The 26858-nt window shown below is 41.6% G+C and overlaps 1 protein-coding gene and 1 non-coding gene across 2 annotated transcripts; one reads left to right on the forward strand and one right to left on the reverse strand.

Moving 5' to 3' along the window:
- Positions 1 to 21282: 21282 nt before the first annotated feature.
- On the forward strand, positions 21283 to 25038 carry LOC142520346 (uncharacterized). Its single transcript, XM_075623342.1, has 5 exons — positions 21283 to 21335; positions 22986 to 23294; positions 23397 to 24027; positions 24130 to 24574; positions 24776 to 25038. The coding sequence occupies exons 1-5, from the start codon at positions 21283 to 21285 to the stop codon at positions 25036 to 25038; spliced, it is 1701 nt and encodes a 566-aa protein (XP_075479457.1).
- On the reverse strand, positions 23534 to 23639 carry LOC142521532 (small nucleolar RNA R71). The gene has a single exon (XR_012814241.1). It is a non-coding gene; the product is annotated as a small nucleolar RNA R71 (small nucleolar RNA).
- Positions 25039 to 26858: the final 1820 nt, after the last annotated feature.

Genomic DNA, 26858 nt, shown 5'->3' on the forward strand with positions numbered 1-26858 from the left:
TAGACCATAATCTCAACCGAAAATTATTATCAGTCATTTCAGTACAGGGCTCCAAGGAGCAAATATTTTTACTATGATATTTAATTCAGTCATGCACGTATTATAATTGCTCAGTACAAGTTATTTTCAGAATGCCTAATGACATGATATTTTATCCATGCAAATTATATTTTACTCGTTACCTACGATATATGCATGCTGAGTCTTTAGGCTCACTAGACTTGATTGGTGTAGGTACCGATGAGGTCAGGGCCGAGGGCGGGGACCAGTGAGCCAGCTTGGGTTGGCAGTAGTGGCACCCGAGGACCTCAGTTCAGCATTTATTATTTTATTCCTCAAACAATTTTTATCAGTTGTTGGATATTCTTAAATTGGTATTTCGCAAACAAATATTTTCTTCCGCTGCCATTTTGACTATCAAACTTTGTTTATCGGTTTAATTATGAATGAGGCATTTTAATTATTTAAAAAGAAAATTTTTAATTTTCCTCAAATTTTCAAGCAAGGATTTTCGGGCCTTCACAGTTGGTATCAGAGCCTATGTTCTTGTAAAGGGTTACACTACTACTGACCACGAGAAGCTCACGAAGTCACGTCTTCGGTCTGTAAGTTTTACTTTTCAGCATTTTATCTAAAACATGAATTATTTTAACAGCATGCTTCCATGAAATAGTTTACGATAAGATTTTCAGTATTTCAGTGTTCATTTAAAATAAATTTTTGAATTATGCATGTTAGTTACGTATGGGTTATGTTTGGAACAGTATGCCTCCTAGACGTCAGGTAGGACGCCCGAGAGGGGGTGGTGTGCACCGTCATGAAAACAGGTTTGATCAGAGACAAGAGAGGCAGACATCTCCTCCTCCTCCTCCTCCACCTCCACCTGACATGAATGCCCAAATGCTAGCTGGGATGACACAGTTCTTCGCACAGTTTGCGGGGAACAATGCCGCAGCCGCAGCCGCAGCAAGGCTGATAGGGCCCGAGGCTGTTTATGAGAGGTTTATGAAGATGCGTCCGAAGGAGTTTTCTGGGACGTCTGACCCCATGATTGCCGAGGGATGGATCAAATCCCTCGAGGTTATCTTCGAGTTCATGGAGCTTGGAGATGCAGACAGAGTCCGATGTGCCACCTACTTATTCAGTGGAGATGCCCGCTTATGGTGGGAAGGAGCAGCAGTAGCCCTGAACTTGGCTACACTTACTTGGATACGCTTTACGGAGGTTTTCTACTCCAAATATTTTTCCGAGGAAGTGCGCACCAGGTTGACCACTGAGTTCATGAGCCTGAGACAGGGTGATATGACGGTTACGGAGTTCATCCGTAAGTTCGAGAGGGGCTGTCATTTTGTGCCCCTGATAGCGAATGATGCCAGAGCCAAGATGATGCATTTCCTGGTGGGTCTACGGCCGATCTTGCGCCGTGATGTTAGGGTGTCTGACCCTACTACTTATGAGATTGCAGTCTCCAAAGCCCTAGCCGCAGAGCAGGATTTGCGGGATATCGAGAGGGATCGCCAGGGCAAGCGCCCAGCCCAGGTACCACACCTCCCTCCTCCTCATCAGCATCAGCAGCAAAACAATAGGCCATTTCATGGGCCGCCTAGAAACAGAGGCCAGCAGCAGCAGCGGGGACGCCCAGCCCCGAAGACTTTTGAGCACCCAGTCTGTCCCAGGTGCTCACGCCGCCATCCTGGAGCATGTATGTCTGGCTCAGGAAAGTGTTTTAAGTGTGGCAGTCCAGACCACATGTTGCTACAGTGCCCTCAGAGGAATCTGCCTACCCAAGGCAGAGTTTTTGCTCTCCATGCCACGGAAACAAACCCGGAGACTATGTTGTTGACAGGTACCTTAAAGCTTTCAATTATTATTTGAATTTCCGTGTTTTGGGAATCGGGATTAAGATTTGAACTTAGAACCGTGATAGGATTGCATGCTCTACTCAGTATTATTTTGGAGATTTAAGTTAGAAGAACTTTGACCTTTGCATGTCTATAAGTTTAGTTCTTGTAGCTATTAGATTCAACTTAGAGTTCCGATCTTTCAGGGAGAATTTTTATATCTGGTTCCGCTACCAAGGCCTTGATATATTCAGGGGCCATTCACTCGTTTATTTCGGAGGTCTTTGCAAACTTTCTCAAGATCAAGACCATTGGGCTAGATATAGCCTTTTCAGTAGTGTTGCCGTCAGGCGAGGAGATGGCAGCTACCAATGTTATCCGAGATATAGACCTTGAGCTGCACGGTAATCTTGTTTATGCGGATCTGATTGTGCTACCGATGCCAGAATTTGACATCATCCTAGGGATGGACTGGCTATTGAGGAACAGAGTGTTGATAGACTTCCAGCGGATATCTGTTCTTGTCCGACGCCTGGAATGGAGCAGTTCTTATTTGAGCCGGACAGGTACTTTCCTTTACCGTGCATTATTCCTTATGTTCAGGCCAGGAAGCTCATGCATAGAGGGTGTCGGGCATTTCTAGCGACCTTTTTATCTGTCCCCGAGGAACCCAGCCAATCAGCCTCAGATGTTCCGATTGTCAGAGATTTCTTAGACGTTTTTCCCGAAGACGTCTCTGGTATGCCACCCGAGAGAGAGGTGGAGTTTTCCATTGAGCTTATGCCAGGTACGGCTCCGATATCCAAAGCGCCGTACCGACTAGCACCGACAGAGATGGCAGAGCTTAAGAAGCAGATTCAGGAACTTCTCGACAAGGAGTTCATTCGCCCGAGCTTTTCACCTTGGGGCACGCCAGTCTTATTTGTAAAGAAGAAGGATGGCTCTATGAGGCTTTGCATTGACTACCGGGAGTTGAACAGGGTTACAGTGAAGAACAAATACCCACTTCCGAAGATTGAGGACATGTTTGACCAGTTGCAGGAAGCTTCAATTTTCTCCAAGATAGATCTACGTTCCGGTTATCACCAGTTGAGGGTGAGAGATGCTGATGTCTCCAAGACTGCTTTTAGGACTCATTATGGCCACTACGAGTTCCTTGTGATGCCGTTCGGTCTGACGAATGCGCCAGCGATCTTCATGGATCTCATGAATCGCGTATTTCAGCCGTATCTCGATCAGTTTGTGATAGTATTCATAGACGACATTCTCGTCTACTCCAAGAATCAGGAGGATCACAGCAGACATCTGACCACAGTGCTCCAGACCTTGCAGAAGCACAAGTTATTCGCAAAGTTCAGTAAGTGCGAATTCTGGTTAGAGAAGGTGGCGTTCTTAGGCCACATCGTTTCTAGCAGTGGTATTGAGGTAGACCCAACGAAAGTTGCAGCAGTCAGAGATTGGGTTGTGCCACAGAATGCATCTGAAATCCGCAGTTTTCTTGGGCTAGCAGGATATTACAGGAAATTCATTCAGGGATTCTCCTACATTGCCGTTCCACTCACATCATTGACAAAGAAGAATGTGAAGTTTGTGTGGAGCGATGAGTGCCAGAAGAGCTTCGATACTTTGAAGCAAGCTCTTATCTCAGCACCAGTTTTGGCCATGCCGTCAGGGTCCGGTGAGTTTGTCCTTTATACCGATGCTTTAAAGCTTGGTCTTGGCGCAGTATTGATGCAGCATGGGAAGGTGATAACATATGCTTCTCGACAGCTGAAAATCCACGAGAAGAATTACCCTACCCATGATCTAGAGTTGGCCGCCGTAGTTTTTGCATTGAAGATTTGGAGGCACTATTTGTATGGAGAGAAGTGCCAGATCTTTACCGACCACAAGAGCCTCAAATATTTCTTTACGCAGAAGGAGCTGAATATGCGTCAGAGGCGTTGGTTGGAGCTTGTGAAAGACTACGACTGTGACATTAGCTACCACCCGGGTAAAGCTAATGTAGTTGCAGATGCATTGAGCAGAAAAGTCGCAGTGATGGCTCATTTGACGATTCAGAAATCTCTTCAGATTGAGATGCAGAAGTTCGATCTAGAGTCATATCCTCAAGGTAGATTTCCCCGTCTATCTACCTTGACGATTCAGTCTTCTCTTATTGACCGTATTCGCAGCAGTCAGCCAGCAGATGAGCAGTGGGCACAGTGGAAGAAGAGAGATGAAGCCAAGGGCAATGTCTTGTATTCAGTCAGCGACGGTATAGTGCGATAAGGAGACAGGATGTGGGTGCCTAACAGTGATACTATCCGAGCAGATATTCTATCAGAGGCCCACATGTCGCCGTACTCTATTCATCCAGGGAGTACGAAGATGTACAAGGATCTGCAGCTATTGTATTGGTGGCCAAGGATGAAGAAGGATATCAGACGATTTGTATCCGAGTGTCTGACTTGCCAGTTAGTGAAGGCCGAGCATCAGAGACCAGTAGGTTTGCTCAAGCCTCTCCCTATTCCCGAGTGGAAGTGGGAGAATGTTACCATGGACTTTGTGACCGGATTGCCGAGGTCAGCCAGAGGATCAAATGCTATCTGGGTGATTGTAGATCGTCTTACCAAATCAGCGCACTTCTTTCCTATTAAGACGACTTTCACCATGGTACAGTATGAGGAGTTGTATATCCGAGAGATAGTCCGACTTCATGGCATTCCAGTATCTATCGTATCTGACAGAGATCCCAGATTCACTTCCTCGTTTTGGAAGAGTTTGCATTCGACTATGGGTACGAAGTTGCTGTTTAGCACAGCTTTCCATCCGCAGACCGATGGGCAGTCAGAGCGAGTTATTCAGATTTTGGAGGATCTTCTCCGTGCTTGCGTCATTGATTTCTCTGGGAGTTGGGAGTCGAACTTGCCATTGGTAGAGTTCACCTATAACAACAGCTTCCAGTCTTCTATTGGTATGGCTCTGTATGAAGCACTGTATGGCCGCAAGTGCAGATCTCCTGTTCATTGGGATGAAGTAGGAGAGAGAGCAGAGTTGGGTCCAGAGATTGTCCAGCAGGCTGCAGATGTAGTAGTCAAGATCCGTGATAGGATGAGGACTGCTCAGAGCCGACAGAAGAGTTATGCCGATCAGCGGAGGAGAGAGTTAGAGTTTGCAGTGGGCGATCATGTTTTGTGAAAGTGGCACCTATGAAGGGTGTCATGAGATTTGGGAAGAAAGGGAAGCTCAGCCCGAGATTTATTGGACCCTTTGAGATCCTTGACAGAGTTGGGACGCTAGCTTATCGTGTTGCTCTTCCGCCGAATCTGGCCGGAGTACACAATGTGTTCCACGTCTCCATGCTGAGAAAGTACATGGCGAACCCTTCGCATGTCCTGAACTTTGAGCCGTTGCAGCTTACTCCAAACCTATCTTATGAGGAGAGGCCAGTGCAGATCCTAGACAGGCAGGAGAAGAAGCTTCGGAACAAGCTGGTTAAGCGAGTCAAAGTCAGATGCTCAACCATTCAGAGGAGGAAGCCATATGGGAGTCTGAGCCGGAGATGAGAGATCGTTACCCCGAGTTATTCGGTGTGTTCTAATTTCGAGGACGAAATTCTTTTTAAGGGGGGGAGAATTGTAGAACCCGTAATTAGACTGCGTATAAGCCATGCATAATTCTAGTATTTTAAATTTATTTGACTTCATTGCATGAGTATTTAAGTGTTTTCTTTGAAGTTAATTATTTTATCCAGTAGCTTAGATTTTTCTCTTTTCAGTTAATTCGATGAGGCCGGACCGGAGTTGGAGTAAAGAGATAAAATTTACTAGTAAGAAAACATTTTCCCAAAATTTATTTAAAGATAAATAATGAGTTAATTTATTGTAAAAGAAGGTTTAAGGAATTATTTAAATAAGTTGAGATAAGTAGTAAATTGAGTTCAATAATTAATTCCTCAATTCTTTAAAATATTTAATGAGTAGATAATACACTAAAGATTTCAAGTTCAATATTTAAGAAATATTTTCCCCTCCTCTTTTATTATAATTTTTGGCCCCTATGATTTGATTTAAAAGTTTATTTGACAACCCATTTAATTAATAGTCTTCCCTATCCATTTTTATTGGGAAATAGTTTTATCACAACAAATCTTCCATGATAATTAATTGAGCAAGATCCCACCCCACCTAGCTAGATAAAAATCGGCCACGCTCCTTTTTTTTTTAAGATTTAATTGTGATTTTTTTTCAACTCATTCTTTATTTATCCCCTTAACTTTTCTAGATGGATTTATCCTCCCCAACTTTTAAATCACTACCAAGATTTAATAAACCAATTCTCCCTTGCACCTAGACCTTAAAATCGCCCATATACACCTCTAGTATCCCCAAGAAAAATCTTTGATATCATTCTTTTCCTTATCACTCAAACTAGTAGATAGAAAGAATATTTTTCCTTCCCTTTATCTTGTATCTTCCCATTTAATTTCCTAGACTCCCTCCCACTCCATAATCTGGAAAATTCCAGCCTCCTTCAGCACTGAAAACCGTGAGAGCCTAGGGTAAAAACAAGGAGGAAAAACTAGAAAGAAAACAAGAGAAGCAACTCCGTCTCCTCCGCGCCGAGTCGTCGTATTCTTTCGTTTTTCATTCAAACGAAATCAAAGGCATGTCTTTATTTCTTTCAAACCTCAATCAAGCCATAGTAGTATTTTTAAATACACATCAAACTCATGAATTTGCTGCATGAAAACCGAAATTTGTTCAACCCATTTTCAAAAATAGTGTGTACAGAATTTTCTGTGTTCCCTTGTGCTTCACGTTTTCTGTGGTGTTGATGATTCAGGTGGTTGGCTCGACTCCAGGGGCTCGAGGCTGCATATATACACGTACTAGGGTGTGTCAAGACCATGTTGGTCCATTCGTCCAGTCCCATACATGCTGGAAACTCACATGTGACAGCAACACCCCAAGCAGGCCCCTTCTCCATTCGATTTTTTTGTTTGCTGTCAAAAAGGGTGACGTTCTGCTTGTGGCTGCCCTAGGGGCTATAGCCATGGTTAGAACATCTCCTTGTTATGTCTAAGACGTGACCAAGTCGTCCTTTCAAGGCTTGGTCCATGGTTGCATCGGTTTTTAAACCCAAAGCAAGAACAGCCCCTTCGCCCCTTTTTAATTCTGCATGTGTCCCTCGGTTTTTTGATGGTGTGGTGTGAATCTTGGTTGGCCTATGGCCCTTAGCCATGGTTCATACCCTACCACTGGATGTCTAGATCGTCCCATGGTCAATCAAATGGCCACTGGAACGAGTCTAGACAGCAAGCAAAGCAAAACACCCCTCACGCGCGCAAAGGTGCTCTCGGGTGGAACTTTTCTGATGTTGCTGGAATAATTCGAATTGTGGCTGGCCTAGGGCCCTTAGCCATGGTTCAAATAATTCCTTGGGATGTTGGTAAGAGTCTCTGGTTGGTGGTTCACGCCCCCAATGGCCGGTAGTCTCGAAAACAACACAAGACACGCGATTGCACAGCTGCTGGAATTTGACAGCAACTTGCTGTGATGGTTCGGAGGCTCGTTCGAGTTCTTGGTTGGCTTTTATCCTATGGCCTTGGACTGGATAGTGCCTCATCAAGTTAGGAAGGCCACGTTTTTGGCCGTTTGTGATTCGGATCATTTTTGAAGTCGTATGAGAATTTACGGTGCGATGTGCTAAATTGACTCTCGAAAGAGCATTTCATGTTTTGGCCTCCATTTCACCTAAATTTCGACCCTCATCATTTTAGGAGCATAAATTCATAATTTTAAGCGTATTTTAATCATGACATTACGTTGGTTCAGTGTTGGTTCGCGTTGGTTCGGAGTCATGATTAAATACGAAGTCGTTAGTAGTAATTGTCGCATTTTCACACTTAATTGCATAGTTTGGTCAAGAAAAATCTATTGCATATTTTTTTTCATGGCATATTTAGGTCGCAGCGAGCCTGGGGATGATCCAATCCAGTTGGTAAAATAGTACAGGATTTTTCATTATGCCATTTAATTATATTACGTACATAAAAATAGAAAATACTTATTTTTGAGATATATGCGATATTGCTTGTGGTCAATTCACTATTATGGGAGCATTATTTTACCCGGTCGCCAGTGACCGATCAGTTCAGTTTGGTACCACCCGGTCGCCAGTGACCGGTCAGTTCAGTTCAGTTTGATACTCCCCGGTAGCCAGTTACCGATCAGTTCAGTTCAGTGCAGGGACCACATGCGTAGACCATAATCTCAACCGAAAATTATTATCAGTCATTTCAGTACAGGGCTCCAAGGAGCAAACATTTTTACTATGATATTTAATTTAGTCATGCACGTATTATAATTGCTCAGTACAAGTTATTTTCAGAATGCCTCATGACATGATATTTTATCCATGCAAATTATATTTTACTCGTTACCTACGATATATGCATGCTGAGTCTTTAGGCTCACTAGACTTGATTGTTGTAGGTACCGATGAGGTCAGAGCCGAGGGCGGGGACCAGTGAGCCAGCTTGGGTCGGCAGTAGTGGCACCCGAGGACCTCAGTTCAGCATTTATTATTTTATTCCTCAAAAAATTTTTATCAGTTGTTGGATATTCTTAAATTGGTATTTCGCAAACAAATATTTTCTTCCGCTGCCATTTTGACTATCAAACTTTGTTTATCGGTTTAATTATGAATGAGGCATTTTAATTATTTAAAAAGAAAATTTTTAATTTTCCTCTAATTTTCAAGCAAAGATTTTCGGGCCTTCACAGTTCCTAAACCTTGTTTCGAAGTATCACTATACACCACAAAATCTCCTGGTCCTTATGGAATAGCAAGGTCCGGTGCTGATGTCAATTTTGTTTTTAACTCTTGGAAACTGCGATCACATGCTTCGTTCCATGCAAATTTCACATTCTTTCGCTTTAAATCAGTCAAAGGCAATGCTATCTTGGAAAATCCTGCTATAAAACGACGGTAATAACCAGCTAACCCAAGAAAACTAAGCATCTCGGTAACAGTAGTTGGTCGTAGCCAATTATTAACACCTTCAATTTTACTTGGATTCATTGATATGTTGTAGAGCCCAAAATCAGTACACGTAAAACTCATGCATTTATTTAAATTGTTAAATCATTTATTTAAATTAAAATGATTTTTAGTGATGCATGATTTTTTAAATTGCATTATTTTAATGTTATGTGATGCACGTTAAAATTTTTTCTCGAGTTTCATGTTTCAGGCGATCATTCGATGCGGGATCGAGAAAAAGAGACCGGTGACGATTTTGACATATTTTTATATGGTATTTTATTTTTAAGTTAAGGTTGAGGCATATTAATTAATTTAATAAGTTTCAGCATTTTAAAGCCTAAAATTATGTAATTAGTGAGTTTAAAATTTTGAAACTTTTAAAGTTGGCTTTGTGCATTTTATTTGTTAAAAAGGAGAATTTTATAAAAAATTAGGGTGTATTTATTTTTAATTGAGGAGCTGTTTAAAATTAGTGTGAGTTAACTTTTGTTAGCATTTTAATTAGTTAAGTTAGCAATAATTTCTCCTTATTAAAAACACACACACTCACACACGCTTACACATTTTTACACGCACCAAAACACACAACACACACCTGCACATTTTATTTTCAGAATTTGAGAGCATAAACCTAGGGTTCCTACACCTAAGAGCAGCCGCCCCCTTCCTCTATAATTTCCAGCAACTTTTCGTGGTTTTATTTCAAGAAAACCGTTCCACAAGCGTCCCGGATCGTCTCTCGCATCCTTCCTGCTTCAGAGTCGTAGTTTCGGTAACGTTAAAGATTTAAAGGCATGTATATTCTGTTTTTCCTGCGTCGATCTACTCATATTATGTGTTGCGATGTTTTATGCAAGAAAATACATGCGTGATGTGTAGAAGTTTGAGAAATCATGTTTGGAACACTTTTGAAACCATTTTTGGGATCTCAAATCTCGTTTTTACTGATCTTTCAAAAACTTCGATTTTTAGGTAGAGATTTTGGGAAAACTCTCAACTTAAGAAATGTAGAACTTTTTGATACCTTCGATTTGATATAAAACCCGAAATATTTGGATAAAAATTGAGTGAGATATGTTCATTTTTGTGAGACTGCTCAAACTGCGTTTTCTGAAAAATTATGTTATTGATGTGTTCTTGAAGTTTTATTGTTGCAGGCTTCGTTGGGGATCGACGGGAGATCCTTGCTGCATTTAGGTATGTTTAGTATGATATTGGGTTGGTATTTGGTATGCCGGTTAGTGTCGATAGGCACTTGAATTCATTAGATGTCGTAGGAAACGATTTGGTGTCAATTTTCGTGATTATGAGATTGTACTGTGTTAGGATGGGCGTCGTGTTTCGGGGTGTTTGTACAGGTTGTATCAATGTAGTAGCATCCTAGACAGGGTCTCAAGGTGTCGGTCCATAGTCCGTGCAACCGAGTTTAGAATGTTAAGAAATACATGTATTGAATTTTTGTGGGTTTTTAGTCAGCTCAGGTTTCCGGACCCGGACACGGACCCTTACACGGGGTCCGTGCCTTTGTTTCCTTTGAAGTGTCAAATTTACGAGCCTGCACGGACCCCCACACGGACCCTAGCACGGGGTCCATGCCTTTCATTCTTTTCGGTGTGTTTTTACAGTATCTACACGGACCCCTACACGGATCTAGGCACGGGGTCCGTGCCTTCTCTTTTCTTCACACGTATTTTACAGTACATACACGGACCCGGAGTCGGACCTGGGCACGGGGTCCGTGTACCTCCTGTTTGGGAATAGTTTTGGTTTCCCTTTGAGATTTGTTTTGGGGTTCGATTTCATGGGTTAGTACGACGATTAAACAAGATCAATTTCCGAGTGATCTAGAAAGTTATAAGCTATTTATTTACTTCGGTAGTGAGCACGAGTACCTACGTCTAAGTTATGAAAGAAGGGTTTGAACTCATGTTAATATGTGTAACAGTGACTCCAAGCGAAATCCAACGTATCCCTCAATGCCAAGTAAGTATGTTCGACGTGCAAATGAGAAAATGTTTTGTTTTTGAGGTATACTAAATGTCATGTGACCAATTTATGAATGGGTTTGGAAGTCGGTGAAAGTGGCCGAGGACCTCTCCACCCCATTAAAGCATGAACGGGTTTAGATCAGTATTGGAAAGCGGTAAAGCATGACCGGTGACTAATCCACTCGTTAAAGCATGAACGGGGATCTCATGTATGTGGTAGCGGATCTTCCCTGTCAGCCCAGTACCGTGGTTTAGTCTGATCAGGCGTATTTATGTATGGGTCACTTGCTTTGAAACATATCTCTACGCAAAATGATGAAGTTTATGAATGTTCAAGTATGTACAAGTATGCAAGCATGTTTAAGAAAAGTCTTATGATGATGGCACGTCATGTTTATGTATGAATGTACAAGTTTCAAGTACGTTACGTTCAAGCTTTAAGTATGCAAGTCCAAGTTTCAAGTACGTACGCTCTTTTTTAAAGTTGCATGTGATTTTATTACGTATTACTCGTTACTTCCAGTTTATACTTGTTGAGTCTTTAGACTTACTAGACTTGATCGATGCAGGTGATGAGACATTTGAGGAGACGAGAGATGTGGACCAGTGAGCTGGCTTGGATTGGGCGGGAGGCTAAACCCAAGGACCGCCAAGTTTTAAGTTTTATGAAATGTTTAAAATTACTCTGATTTATGTTATTGGTTATGAGATTTTAAACAAATATCTTTGACAAATATTACTTTGAGATCTTTTATGCAACTACTTTATGGATGAACATTTTGTTTTATCGAATTTTGAAGGTTCACGATATATTTACGAAAATTTTTATTTTTCCGCAAATTTTAAGTAGTTAAAAGTACGGTACTTTACAGTTGGTATCATAGCGGTGTTCTTGTAAAGGGTTATGCCTACTGCTAGTCGTAAGAAGCTCACGAAGTCACACCTCAAGTCTGTAAGTTTTAAAGTTTTGAATTATGTTATCTATTAAGCATTAAGTCATGATTTCAGCATGTCCATGTTTTAAGTTCGATTTACGTGCATCTTATACTATTGATATCATGTTCATGCATATGGGGTTTACGTGTTGGGTAAATTGTTGGAATAGTATGCCTCCTAGACACATAATTAACTGGGAAGCTAGGGATGAAGATAGAGAGGCTCGAGAGGAGGGGAGAGACGCTCCACCTCCTCCACCTCCAGATATGCAAGCACAGATGCTTGCAGGAATGACTCAGTTCTTCGCACAGTGTGCGGGAAACCAGGCGACGGTGGATGCAGGGGCTAGACCAAGACCAGAGGCGGTATACGAGAGATTCAGGAGGATGAACCCAAAGAATATTTCTGGCACTACTGACCCGATGATAGGGGAAGGATGGATTAAGTCCATCGAGGTGATATTCGAGTTCATGGAACTGCAGGATTCGGACCGGGTTAGGTGCGCCACCTACTTGTTGACTAGAGACGCCAGGCTATGGTGGGAAAGTGCATTAGTGCCCGTTAACTTGCAAACACTGACGTGGAGTGGATTTAAGGAGGTATTCTACTTCAATTACTTCACTGAAGAAGTACAATCCAGACTGACCAGGGAGTTCATGACATTGCGTCCAGGGGATAGCAGCGTAGCTGAGTTCGTCAGAAAGTTTGAGAGGGGGTGTCACTTTGTGCCCCTGATAGCTAATGATGCCCAGGGAAAGTTGAGGCATTTCATGGATGGGTTGCGGCTGATCTTGCACCGTGATGTTTGAGTTGCTGGTCCTACAACTTATGCAGTTGCCGTGTCTAGAGATTTGGCGGCAGAGCAGGATCAGCGAGATATTGAAGTTGACAGGCATGGCAAGAGGCCCTATCAGGCGCCGCAGTAGCAGCAACAGCGATCTCAGTTCAAGAGGCCATTCCAAGGACAGCCAGGGAAGAAGCCTTTTCAGGGACCACAGAAAGGCAAGGGTCCTATGCCACAGCAGAGGGCGCCCCAGAGGCCGGGTGAGCACCCGGTGTGCCCGAAGTGCAACCGCCAGCACCCGGGACAGTGCCTATATGGATCAGGCAAATGCTTTAAATGTGGAGCCAGTGATCACATGCTAAAGGACTGCCCACAGTGGAGGCAGCCAACTCAGGGCAGAGTGTCCCACATGCATGCATAGGAGGCGAACCCAGACACGACACTGTTGACTGGTAACTTATTCAATTTAGTACAGTATTAAATTTTTGCCTTGCATGTTTTGAATTGTATTTGGGATTTTAATGTGCTAATTAATATTTTGGTGACTTGGGATATAGTTTCTTCTATGCTTGAGGTTGAGGTTAGAACTTGGGATATAAGTTTGTGTGTGCTAACGTCTCTCAGGAAATATACTCATATAGAGACTAGCCACGAAGGCCCTGATAGACTCAGGAGCCACCCACTCCTTTATTTCGGATGCATTCGCTAGTCACCTGGACGTCAAGTCTATTGGACTCGACGTGAGCTACTCAATGATAGTCTCATCAGGGGAAGAATTGTCAGATACTAGCGTGGTCAGAGACATCGATCAGGAACTGCAAGGCCACCTAGTGTACGCCGATTTGATTGTGTTGCCGATGCAAGAGTTTGATATCATTTTGGGAATGGATTGGCTAACAAAGAACAGAGTTCTTATCGATTTCCAGAAAAGGTCAGTGTTGGTAAGACCTTTGGGCATGGAGCAGTTTCTCTTCGAGCCAGCTAGATGGAGGAGTTTCCCTAGCATGGTCTCTTGCATGCAAGCGCGGAGACTTATGCACAAGGGTTGTCATTCTTTCTTGGCCAGCATTGTTTCCGTACCTTACGTACCCACTCCGTCTATAACTAATGTACCAGTGGTCAGAGATTTTCGTGACGTCTTTCCAGATGACGTCACAGGCCTTCCACCAGAAAGAGAGGTGGAGTTCGCCATTGATCTTATGCTAGGCACAGTGCCAATCTCCAAGGCACCGTACCGTTTAGCTCCAGCTGAGATGCTAGAACTCAAACAGCAGATTCAGAAGCTTCTGGACAAGGAATTCATCCGCCCTAGTTTCTCACCATGGGGCGCACCAGTACTCTTCGTAAAGAAGAAAGATGGGAGCATGAGGCTGTGTATCAACTACCGAGAATTCAACAAGGTAACGATCAAGAATAAATACCCAATTCCAAGGATCGAGGACTCTTTCGATCAGTTACAGAGAGCTACAGTGTTCTCTAAGATAGATCTTTGATCGGGGTACCACAAGCTGAAGGTGAAGGACGCCGATGTTCATAAGACAGCTTTCAGAACCAGGTATGGGCATTACGAGTTCTTAGAGATGCCATTTGGACTGACAAATGCTCCAACTATTTTCATAGACCTCATGAACCGAGTATTTCAGCCTTACCTTGATCAATTTGTCATATTATTCATTGACGATATTCTAATCTACTCGAAGAGGATGGTTTTGCAGATCCTGCAGAGTCGCAAGTTATTTGCGAAGTTCAGTAAGTATGAATTCTAGTTGGAGAAGGTAGCGTTTTTGGGTCACATAATATCTAGCAGCGGTATTGAGGTGGATCCAGCTAAGGTAGCAGCAGTCAAGGAATGGGTTGAGCCGAAGAATGCTTCAGAGATCCGCAGTTTTCTGGGTTTGGCAGGTTACTACCGTAAGTTTGTTCAGGGGTTTTCGTCAATAGCAGTGCCGCTCACCTCACTGACAAAAAAGAATGCCAAGTTCGTGTGGAGTGAGGAATGTCAGAAGAGCTTTGATACTTTGAAGCAAGCTCTTATTTCAGCGCCAGTGTTAGCCATGCCATCAGGGCAAGGAGATTTTGTATTATACACCGATGCATCTAAGCTCGGGTTAGGCGCAGTGTTGATGCAGCATGGTCGGGTTATAGCTTATGCTTCAAGACAATTGAAGGTGCATGAGAAGAACTATCCGACTCATGATCTTGAGTTAGCTGCCGTTGTCTTTGCTTTGAAGATATAGAGACATTACTTGTACGGCGAGAAATGTCAGATATTCATTGATCATAAGAATCTCAAGTAATTCTTCACGCAGAAAGAGCTGAATATGAGACAGAGACGGTGGTTAGAATTGGTGAAAGACTATGATTGCGAGATTCGCTACCATCCAGGGAAAGCTAACGTCGTGGCAGATGCCTTGAGCCGAAAGGTTGCAGTCATCGCACAGTTGTCAGTACAGAGACCTCTTCAGTCGGAGATTCAGAGGTTTGGGTTAGAGGTTTATCCCAAGGGCAGAGCTCCCAGACTATCTAATCTGACAGTAAAATCCGATTTTCTAGACCGAATCCGTAGGGGACAGCCTTCAGATGAACAGTTACAGAAATGGAGACTGAAGGACAAAGCTAAGGGCAGTGTACTTTACATAGTGTCCGATAGTATTGTGAGATACAGAGGTAGAATGTGGGTGCCTAGTATTGATTCGATCAAAGAGGATATTTTGACAGATGCACATGCATCTCCGTATTCCATTTATCCGGGAGGTACCAAGATGTACAAGGATCTGCAGATTTTGTATTGGTGGCCAAGGATGAAGAGAGACATCCGCCGATTTGTGTCTGAATGTCACACTTGTCAGCAGGTGAAGGCAGAGCATCAGAGGCCGGCAGGAATACTTAAGCCACTCCCTATCCCCGAGTGGAAATAGGAGAATATCACCATTGACTTCGTTGTTGGGTTGCCGAGGTCAGTCAGGGGATCCAATGCTATTTGGGTTATAGTGGATCGACTTACTAAGTCAGCGCACTTCTTGCCAGTGAAGACAACTTTCTTCATGACGCAGTATGCGGAGCTCTATATCATGGAGATAGTACGATTGCACGGAGTCCCAGTTTCTATTGGTCGGACAGGGACCCAAGGTTTACATCATCCTTCTGAAAGAGCCTACATGCAGCCATGGGGACGAAGTTGTTATTCAGTACAACATTTCACCCGCAGATAGATGGCCAATCTGAACGAGTGATTCAGATTTTGGAGGATTTATTGCGAGCCTGTATAATAGATTTCCATGGGACTTGGGAATCCAAGCTACCTCTAGTGGATTTTACCTACAACAATAGTTTCCAAGCATCTATAGGTATGGCTCCCTATGAGGCGTTGTATGGACGGAAGTGCAGATCACCGATTCATTGGGATGAAGTCGGGGAGAGGTCAGAGCTTGGTCTAGAGATTGTTCAGCAGACTGCAGCCGTGGTGGTCAAGATCCGAGACAGGATGAAGATTGCCCAGAGCCGTCAAAAGAGTTATGCTGACAAGAGGAGAAGGGATCTAGAGTTTGCCGTAGGCGATCACGTTTTCGTGAAGATAGCACCCATGAAGGGTGTTATGAGATTTGGGAAAAGAGGCAAACTCAGTCCGAGATTTATTGGACCGTTAGAGATTTTTGACAGAGTTGGGACATTAGCTTATCGTGTAGCCTTACCGCCGAATCTGGCCAGTGTACACAATGTATTCCACGTCTCGATTCTAAGGAAGTACTTAGCGAATCCTTCGCATGTTTTGAGTTATGAGCCGTTGCAGCTTGCTCCAGATCTGTCGTATGAGAAAAGACATGTCCAAATCCTAGACAGACAGGAGCGAAGACTTTGGAACAAGGTGACCAAATTGGTCAAGGTTCAGTGGTTGAACCAATCAATGGTAGAGGCCATTTGGGAGACCGAGTCAGATACGAGGAACCGCTACCCATAACTGTCTGGTAAGATTTAATTTCGAGGACGAAATTTATATAAGTGGGGGAGGAACTGTAGAGCCAAAATCAGTACACGTAAAACTCATGCATTTATTTAAATTGTTAAATCATTTATTTAAATTAAAATGATTTTTAGTGATGCATGATTTATTAAATTGCATTATTTTAATGTTATGTGATGCACGTTAAAATTTTTTCTCGAGTTTCATGTTTCAGGCGATCATTCAATGCGGGATCGAGGAAAAGAGACCGGTGATGATTTTGACATATTTTTATATGGTATTTTATTTTTAAGTTAAGATTGGGGCATATTAATTAATTTAATAAGTTTCAGCATCTTAAAGCCTAAAATTATGTAATTAGTGAGTTTAGAATTTTGAAACTTTTAAAGTTGGCTTTGTGCATTTTATTTGTTAAAAAAGAGAATTTTATAAAAAAATTAGGGTGTATTTATTTTTAATTGAGAAGTTGTTTAAAATTAGTGTGAATTAACTTTTGTTAGCATTTTAATTAGTTAAGTTAGAAATAATTTCTCCTTATTAAAAACACACACACTCACACACGCTTACACATTTTTACACGCACCAAAACACACAACACACACCTGCACATTTTATTTTCAGAATTTGAGAGCATAAACCTAGGATTCCTCCACCTAAGAGCAGCCGCCCCGTCCCTTTATAATTTCCAGCAACTTTTCGTGGTTTTATTTCAAGAAAACCGTTCCACAAGCGTCTCGGATCGTCTCTCGCATCCTTCCCGCTTCGGAGTCGTCGTTTCGGTAACGGTAAAGATTTAAAGGCATGTATATTCTATTTTTCATGCGTCGATCTAGTCATATTATGTGTTGCAATGTTTTATGCAAGAAAATACATGCGTGATGTGTAGAAGTTTGAGAAATCATGTTTGGATCACTTTTGAAACCATTTTTGGGATCTCAAATCTCGTTTTACTGATCTTTCAAAAACTTCGATTTTGCGGTCGAGATTTTGGGAAAACTCTCAACGTAAGAAACGTAAAACTTTTTGATACCTTCGATATGATATAAAATTCGAAATATTGGGATAAAAATTGAGTGAGATATGATCATTTTCGTGAAACTGCTCAAACTGCGTTTTCTGAAAAATTATGTTATTGATGTGTTCTTGAAATTTTATTGTTGCAGGCTTTGTTTAGGATTGACGGGAGATTGTTACTGCATTTAGGTATGTTTAGTATGATGTTGGGTTGGTATTTGGTATGCCGGTTAGTGTCGATAGGCACTTGAATTCATTAGAAGTCGTAGGAAACGATTTGGTGTCAATTTCCTTGATTATGAGATTGTACTGTGTTAGGATGGGGTCTGTGTCCTTCATTCTTTTCGGTGTGTTTTTACAGTATCTATACAGACCCCTACACGGAGCTAGGCTCGAGGTCCGTGCCTTTCTTTTTCTTCACACGCATTTTACAGTAACTACACGGACCCAGAGCCGGACCTGGGCACGGGTTCCATGTACCTCCTGCTTGGGAATAGTTTAGGTTTCCCTTTGAGATTTGTTTTGGGGTTCGATGTCATGGGTTAGTACGACGATTAAATGAGGTCAAGTCCCGAGTGATCTATAATGTTATAAGCTATTTATTTACTTCGGTAGTGAGCACGAGTACCTACGTCTAAGTTATGAAAGATGAGGGTTTGAACTCATGTTAGTATGTGCAGCAGTGACCCCAAGCGAGATCCAACGAATCCCTCAACGTGAAGTAAGTATGTTCGACGTGCAAATGAGAAAATGTTTTATTTTTGAGGTATGCTAAATGTCATGTGACCAATTTATGAATGGATTTGGAAGTCGGTGAACATGGCCGAGAACCTCTCCACCCCATTAAAGCATGAACGGGTTTAGTTGGAAAGCGGTAAAGCATGAATGGGGATCAATCCACCCGTTAAAGCATGAACGGGGATCTCATGTATGTGGCAGCGGATCTTCCCTGTCAGCCCAGTACTGTGGTTTAGTCTGATCAGGCGTATTTATGTATGGGTCACTTGCTTTGAAACATATCTCTACGCAAAATGATGAAGTTTATGAATGTTCAAGTATGTACAAGTATGCAAGCATGTTTAAGAAAAGTCTTATGATGATGGCACGTCTATGTTTATGTATGAATGTACAAGTTTCAAGTACGTTATGTTCAAGCTTTAAGTATGCAAGTCCAAGTTTCAAGTACGTACGCTCTATTTTAAAGTTGCATGTTATTGGTTATGAGATTTTAAACAAATATCTTTGAAAAACTTTACTTTGAGATCTTTTATGCAACTACTTTGGGGATGAACATTTTGTTTTATCGAATTTTGAAGGTTCACGATTCATTTACGAAAATTTTTATTTTTCCACATTTTTATTTTTCCACAAATTTTAAGTAGTTAAAAGTACGGTACTTTACATATGCCTTTTTTTGAAATGATATGACCCAAGAATGCTACTTGTTCAAGCCAAAATTCGCATTTCTTTTACCTTTCAAAGTCTGCAAAAATAATTGCAAATGTTCTCGATGCTCCTCTATAGTTCGTGAGTAGATGAAAATATTATCTATAAATACAATCACGAACTTGTCTAAAAATGGTTTGAAAATTCTATTCTTTAAATCCATAAAATCAGCTGGTGCATTCGTTAGTCCAAATGGAATTACAAGAAATTCATAATGCTCATACCTCATTCGGAAGGCAGTCATTGAGATATCATCTGATTTCACTTTTATTTGATGATAGCCTGATCGTAAATCAATCTTCGAAAAGATAGCGGCTCCTTGTAATTGATCAAACAAATCATCAATTCTTGGAGTGGATATCTATTTTTGATAGTCATTTTGTGCAACTCCCTATAATCAATACATAGACGAAGGGTACCGTCTTTCTTTTTCACAAATAAAACAGGTGCACCCCACGGTGAAAAGCTTGGTCTAATAAACCCTTTATTAAGTAACTCCTGTAATTGTTCTTTTAATTCCTTTATTTTTGTAGGAGCTAATCGATAAGGAGCTTTTGAGATCGGATGAGTTCCTGCCACAATATCAATCACAAATTAGATCTCTCTATCTGGAGGTAAGCCTGTTATATCATTAGGAAATACCTCTGGAAATTCACAAACAACATCTGTGTCTTTTAATTCATGAATAGCTGAGTCAATAGTTAACACAGATGCTAAATATCCTTGACACCCCTTCTGTAGTAATTTACAAGCCTTCATACAAGAGATTATCCGAATAAGTAAGGATATACCTACACTTGCTACTGTGAATGGTTCAGCTCCTATTGGCGCAAATTTGATCATTTTCGTGCCACTGTCAATAGTAACTCTATACTTCGAGAGCCAATCCATTCCTAGTATCACATCAAAATCAGTCATTTTCAGAACTATTAAATCAGCATACGTCTGATGGCCTTGGACATATAATGGAAACCCTCGCACAACTTGATATGTCTGTAATTCTTGCCCGGAAGGTAAAGCTATGGCGAGTTGTGTCTTGGTTGTACTTGCTATAATGCCCAGTCTCTTTACAAACGATTCCGAAATAAAGGACTGCGTGGCTCCTGAATCTAGTAAAACAATAGCAGTGATACCAGAAATCAAGAACATACTGATAATCATCGATGTATCTGCATCCACTTCCTCTTTGGTCTTCGAGAAAAGGCGTCCCTGTACTTTCTCAGAATTTACCGGACAATTTCTGGCGAGATGCCCTGGATTTTTGCAACGATAACAAACATTGGAACCTTGCATACATTCACCACCATGGGGTTTGCCACATTTAGGACAAGGTGGTCTGTCTTGTTCCTTATGTGGAGGGGGACCCTTGCCACGGGGTTCCTCTGGTCGAGTTCCTCTGCTATCGGTCTTTTTACCTTGTCCTGTTCCTTGGCTCTTTTGAAAGTACTGCTGCCTTCGTTGTTGCCTGTCTCTGCGATGTCTTGTTCATCCTGTTCCGCCATAAGTGCTCTTTCCACTATCTCCCCATATGTAACAACTTTTGACATTCGTACATCTCTTTTAATTTCAGAGCGAAGTCCTCGCATGAAGTGTTTCGCCCTTACTTGTGTCATCCTGTGCAATATATGGTACATATTGGACTCCATCCTCGAATTGTTGTATATATTAAATCATTGACATGGTTCCTTGTTTCAGATTAAGAAAATCACTGGCTTTCTTGGCTCGTACATCTTTGCTAAAATATTTGTTGTAAAACATGAATTTAAATGTATTCCACGTCAATGGTATCGCAGGTAATACCACCCTTGCACTCTCCCACCATATCCTTGCATGTTTTGTTAAAAAAAAGATGGTACAAGTTACTTTGTCAGTATCTTCCATATGAAGGTATGAGAAGATGGACTCCAGTGATTTAATCCATTTTTTGCTACTGCCGGGTTAGTGATTCCCATGAATTCAGGAGGATTCAGACGTCGAAAGCGATCATATACATCTGTTTGAATAGGCCCTTGTCTAGGTATCATGGCTTGTGCGTGTGCCTGCTCATGAGTCCGTTGCATCTCAAGTAATTGTTGTATCTGCTCCCCATGGACTTTCTCTTGTTGTTGGAGCAGTTGAGCAAAATCATCTACAGGTCGTGGCGCACTGCCCTCATGACCTTCGACTGCTGAGGCCTTGTCCTTAGATGACTCTCCTTCATGTACCTTGCGTTTAAGTGGCATGGTCTTTTATCTTAACCTACATAGAGATCACGTAGAAACACATAACTTAGCATAAACTATGGGATACAAAGATACTTACTTGCCGAGTTCCCCAGGTATGGATGAAGTGCAGTGTCTTCCCTGTCAAAGAAACGTGGGCTCTGATACCACTCTAAAGTGTCACACCCTTTGATATAGGTGGAATTTACTTGTTTTTCATGTCATGTTTTGTCGCATTCTGTTGCATTTATCGTTTAGATTGCATGCATTTTGTCATATTTTAGAATAAATTATGTTTTATTGTTACTCATGTGTTTAGTTGGAGAAAATGCAGGAGATTCGTGCAAAACTGAAGATCAAAGGGAGAAATTCGAGAGACCTCCGCCCGGGCGCACATTTATGTCCGCCCGGGCGCATCCAAGGCATGAGAAAAAATAATTTTTGCGAGAATCATCCGCCCGGGCGGACACTTATTTCCGCCCGGGCGCGCCAAAGAAAAAAGAAAAATGAAAATTTGCGAAGACCACCCGCCCCGGCAGAAACTTATATCCGCCCGGGCGCGTCAAAGGAAAATTGAAAAGCTGAATCAGCGAAGACCTTCCGCCCGGGCGGAAACCTATGTCCGCCCGGGCGCGATTGTATTTTTGGAAAATATTTTGCGCGATTCCTTGCCCTATTTTCTGGAGGTAGATGATATGGAAGGGGTTGGAGGCACGATTTTACATTCATTCAGACATAACTTCAGAGCCGCCACAAGCTTTGGAGAATTTTTGCGCCAGAAGCTGAAGATTTGAAGATTTTTGGGCGTCGTCTTTGCGATTTTCGTCACGCCTAGTATTTCTGATCTAGTTTCTATTCTTTAAACTTTGTTTTGTTTAGTTTTAATATGAACTCGAGTAGTTAAACTTTTATTATTTGTTGGGATTTAAGGGGATCCTACCCCGAACGATCATTTGAATTAATTTATATTTCGATTGTTGTGTTCTTCTTGATTATACTACTGTTTTATCGTGTTGTTAGAGCGTAGATAACTTTGACAACGTTTTTATATTGCGAGTGAGTTCGAGAGAATAACTTGTGATAGGAACGAGTAGTATAATCCGTGGATCTACAATTTGCATAGATATATGAAATTGGATACGCGCCGATAGTCATAGTCCTAAGGGTCGAAAACTAGGGGATTTCATAAATCGACATGCAATTCACTCTTGATAAATAATTAAAGACATTTAATTACTTCATTGAGTAGAATTAGTTTGGCATAGCTCGAGAGAGTGTGTTCAATTGAATAGGAAATCCTGTCGGAAGTATAAAATCAATATCGAACGAATTAATTAATTAATGAGGGGTAGGTGAACCGATATTCCCAACAAATTCATTTCTCATTGAATTTTTAATCAACCATTTTAGATATTAGATTTCATTAATCAGTTCTTGAATAATTTTATTTGCATGTTTAGTTGATTATAGTAGCTATAAAACAATCATTCAAATTTTCGTTGCTAAAGATTTAATAACTGAAAATAATAATTGTTAAATACAGTCTTCAGTGGAACGATACTCGTACTCACGTACATTATACTATTACTTGACATCGTGCACTTGCGATAAATTTTGAGCATACAAAACCATATTTTTATCAAAGATTTAACAGTGCAAGTTTTGCTCGATCAAGTTTTTGGCGTCGTTGCTATGGACTGTTAATTCACAATTTTATTTTTAGTTATTTTCTTTAGGATTGGTTCATTTTGTTTTAAATTAACACTCCATATTCTGTTACAGATATCTCGTCCAGTGCATGCCAAAGTCACTTGACGTAGAGCTTGAGCATTTCGACCCTGAAACTGAAAGAATTTTCCGCAGGAGAAGACAGCAGCAGAAACTGAAAGAACTGATGGAGAGGCACGAGAACGATCGTGAGGAAGAACATCGTGAAGATAGACATGTTGAGATGCCACGCCGCATACCAATGCTAGAGTATGCCCAGCCTTCTTTGGATGGTGCACGCCCTAGCATTGTGAAGCCTATTGGGCGGGCAAACCACTTCGAAATCAAACCAGGGATAATTCAAATGATTCAGAACACAGTCCAGTTTGGAGGATCTGCAGTAGATGACCCAAACACGCACATCGAAGATTTTCTTGAAATTTGCGACACTTTTAAATTTAATGGAGTTTCTGATGACGCTGTTAGGTTGCGTTTATTTCCTTTCTCTCCACGTGATAAAGCTAAAGCATGGTTGAATTGTTTGCATGTAGGTTCAATCATGACATGGGAGGACATGGCGAAAGAGTTTTTAATTAAATACTTTCCTCCATCTAAAACCATGAAGCTTCGGGCAGACATCACCACCTTTGCTCAATTCGAGCAGGAGTCGTTGTATGAGGCATGGGAGCGCTTCAAAGATTTCTTGTGTAGATGCCCACATCACGAGTTGCCACTTGGCTTAGTTGTTCAAACCTTTTATTATGGTTTACTTACTCCTAATCGTACTATGATAGATGCTGCTGCATGTGGAAACCTATTGAGGAAGACTGCTGAAGAGGGATATGAGCTGTTGGAGGAGATGGCTGCTAGTAGCTATCATCCTCAATCTGAAAGAAACAATCAGCGGAGAAGTGCGGGAGTCCACCAGGTAACTGACCTTTCTGTTATTACTGCACAACTTGATGTTTTGAACAGGAAACTAGATGGCTTGAACATGGGTGGCACAGCTATGCGTCTTCAAGAGATATTCTGTGAAAAGTGTGGAGGTGAACATTATGTTAAGGACTGTCAAGATGGAAATCCCTTTTATGTGCCAGAAGGGGCACCAGTGAATCAAGTGGGAGTCCAAAATCGTCCAAGGAATGATCCGTACTCCAACACATATAATCCTGGATGGAGGCAACATCCCAACTTCTCTTGGGGTGGTCAAAACAGCCAGAATCAACCACAAGGAGGACAACAATATGGGAAACAACCGATGTACAGATCTGACCCTCCTAGAGAAGAAATGTCCAACCTGGAGCAAATGATGTCTAAGTTCATTTCATCCACTGAAACTAGACTTCAAAACCAAGATGCATCGATAAAAGGGCTCGAGAATCAAATTGGAGAGTTGGCCAAGATGATAGCAAATAGAGAGCCGGACACCTTGCCAAGTATCACAGAGACAAATCCAAAAGAGCAAGTGAAGGCCATCGAGTTGAAGAGTGGGAAAGTTTTAGAGTCCAGAGAAAAAGAGAAAACTCAAACATTGGATGAGCATTCTGAAACATCCAAAGGTATGTCTTCTAACTCTACACCAGCACTCACTGCACAACCTAAAATTGTTATACCTCCTCCTTTCCCGGCAGCATTAAAAAAGGCCAAACTGGATGCGCAATTCGGTAAGTTTCTTGAGATATTTAAAAAATTGCATATTAATATTCCTTTTGCCGATGCTTTGATGCAAATGCCGAGTTACGCTAAATTTTTAAAAGACATCTTAGCAAACAAGAGAAAGTTGGAGGATCACATGAAGGCGAATCTTACTGAAAATTGCTCTGCTTTGGTGCAAACCAAAATCCTACCGAAACTTAAGGATCCAGGGAGTTTTTCTATTCCTTGCATGATTGGAGATGTTGTTTTTCATAAGGCGTTATGTGATCTTGATGCAAGTATTAACCTGATGCATTTTTCTGTGTTTAGGAAACTTGGATTGGGAGAACTTAAGCCAACGAGGATGTCTTTACAACTAGCTGACAGATCTGTCAAGTACCCCCGCGGAGTGATTGAGGATGTGCTAGTGAAAGTGGACAAATTTATTTTCCCTGCGGACTTTGTGGTACTTGACATGGAGGAAGACATATAGATGCCTTTGATTCTTGGGAGACCATTCCTTGCGACTGGCAAGGCCCTAGTTGATGTTCAAGAAGGGAAGTTGAGATTGAGAGTGGGCGAGGAAGAAATTACCTTTAACGTCTTTAATGCTCTTAAGCACACATTGCACACTAATGACTGTTTTAGAATTGATGCTATGGATTCACTTGTGTGTAATTTGCTGCAGAACACCATGAAAGACCCATTGGAAGTCACTCTCACAACTGAACTGAAAGAAGATGAATTGGACGAAGAGAAAACCGAAATTGTGGCATACCTCAATGCCAACCAGCCATGGAAGAGGCCAATAAAGATGAGATTAGAGGATTTGGGAGATCGAAGAGACTTGCTCCCTCAGAAATCAAGCCTGGAGGAGCCACCGACGCTTGAGCTAAAACCATTGCCTCCACACCTAAAGTACATATACCTAGGTGAGAATAACACTTTATCTGTCATAATTTCTGCTGCTTTGACAGATGTGATGGAGGACAAATTGTTGGAAGTTTTGAAAGCACACAAGAGTGCTTTTGCGTGGAAGGTGGCAGATATCAAAGGAATCAATCCATCAGTCTGCATGCACAAGATCTTGATGGAAGATAAGTACTCACCTCTTGTGCAACCTCAAAGAAGATTAAATCCAAAGATGCAAGAGGTAGTAAAAGCAGAAACTATCAAACTCCTTGATGCAGGTATTATCTATCCTATATCTGATAGTGCATGGGTAAGTCCTATTCAATGTGTGCCGAAAAAAGGTGGGATTACTGTGATCACAAATGAACAAAATGAATTAATACCCACTAGGACAATTACGGGATGGCGTGTGTGCATTGATTATAGGAAATTAAATGATGCCACCCGTAAAGATCACTTTCCACTGCCCTTCATTGATCAAATGCTTGAGAGGTTAGCGGGTCATGAGTTTTATTGTTTTTTGGATGGGTATTCAGGGTATAACCAAATTATGATTGCGCCTGAGGACCAAGAGAAAAACACTTTCACTTGTCCTTATGGCACTTTTGCTTTTAGACGGATGCCCTTTGTTTTGTGTAATGCCCCTGCCACTTTTCAACGATGCATGACCGCTATATTTCATGACATGATAGAAACCTTTCCTGAAATTTTTATGGATGACTTCTCGATTTTTGGCTCTTCTTTTGATGACTGTTTGCAGAATTTGAAGGTGATATTGATGAGATGTAAGGAGACGAATTTGGTGCTGAATTGGGAAAAATGTCATTTTATGGTACAAAAAGGAATAGTATTGGGGCACAAGATATCAAGGCATGGAATGGAGGTGGATAAGGCAAAAGTTGAAGTTATCAAGAACTTACTACCTCCGGCATCCATTAAGGGAGTTAGAAGTTTTCTAGGCCATGCCGGTTTTTAACGACGTTTTTTCAAAGATTTTTCTAAAATTGCTAAACCTCTATCTTCCTTATTTATGAAAGATGTGCCCTTTGATTTCAATACTGATTGTTTACAGGCATACGAGAATTTGAAGGAGCGCTTGGTGACGGCTCCTGTCTTGGTGGCACCAGATTGGGATCTACCCTTCGAGGTCATGTGCGATGCCAGTGATACTGCGGTGGGAGCTGTGCTTGGACAGCGGCAAAACAAGGTATTTCATACAATTTACTACGCAAGTAAGACCTTAGATGAGGCTCAATTGAATTATGCGACAACTGAAAAGGAATTACTTGCAGTAGTATTTGCGCTTGACAAATTTCATGCATATCTTGTTTTGTCCAAAGTCATTATTTACACAGATCACTCGGCACTGAAATATTTACTCGCTAAAAAAGATGCAAAGCC

The sequence above is a fragment of the Primulina tabacum genome, chromosome 12 (assembly GCF_025594145.1).
Source record: "Primulina tabacum isolate GXHZ01 chromosome 12, ASM2559414v2, whole genome shotgun sequence".
Taxonomy (NCBI): domain Eukaryota; kingdom Viridiplantae; phylum Streptophyta; class Magnoliopsida; order Lamiales; family Gesneriaceae; genus Primulina; species Primulina tabacum.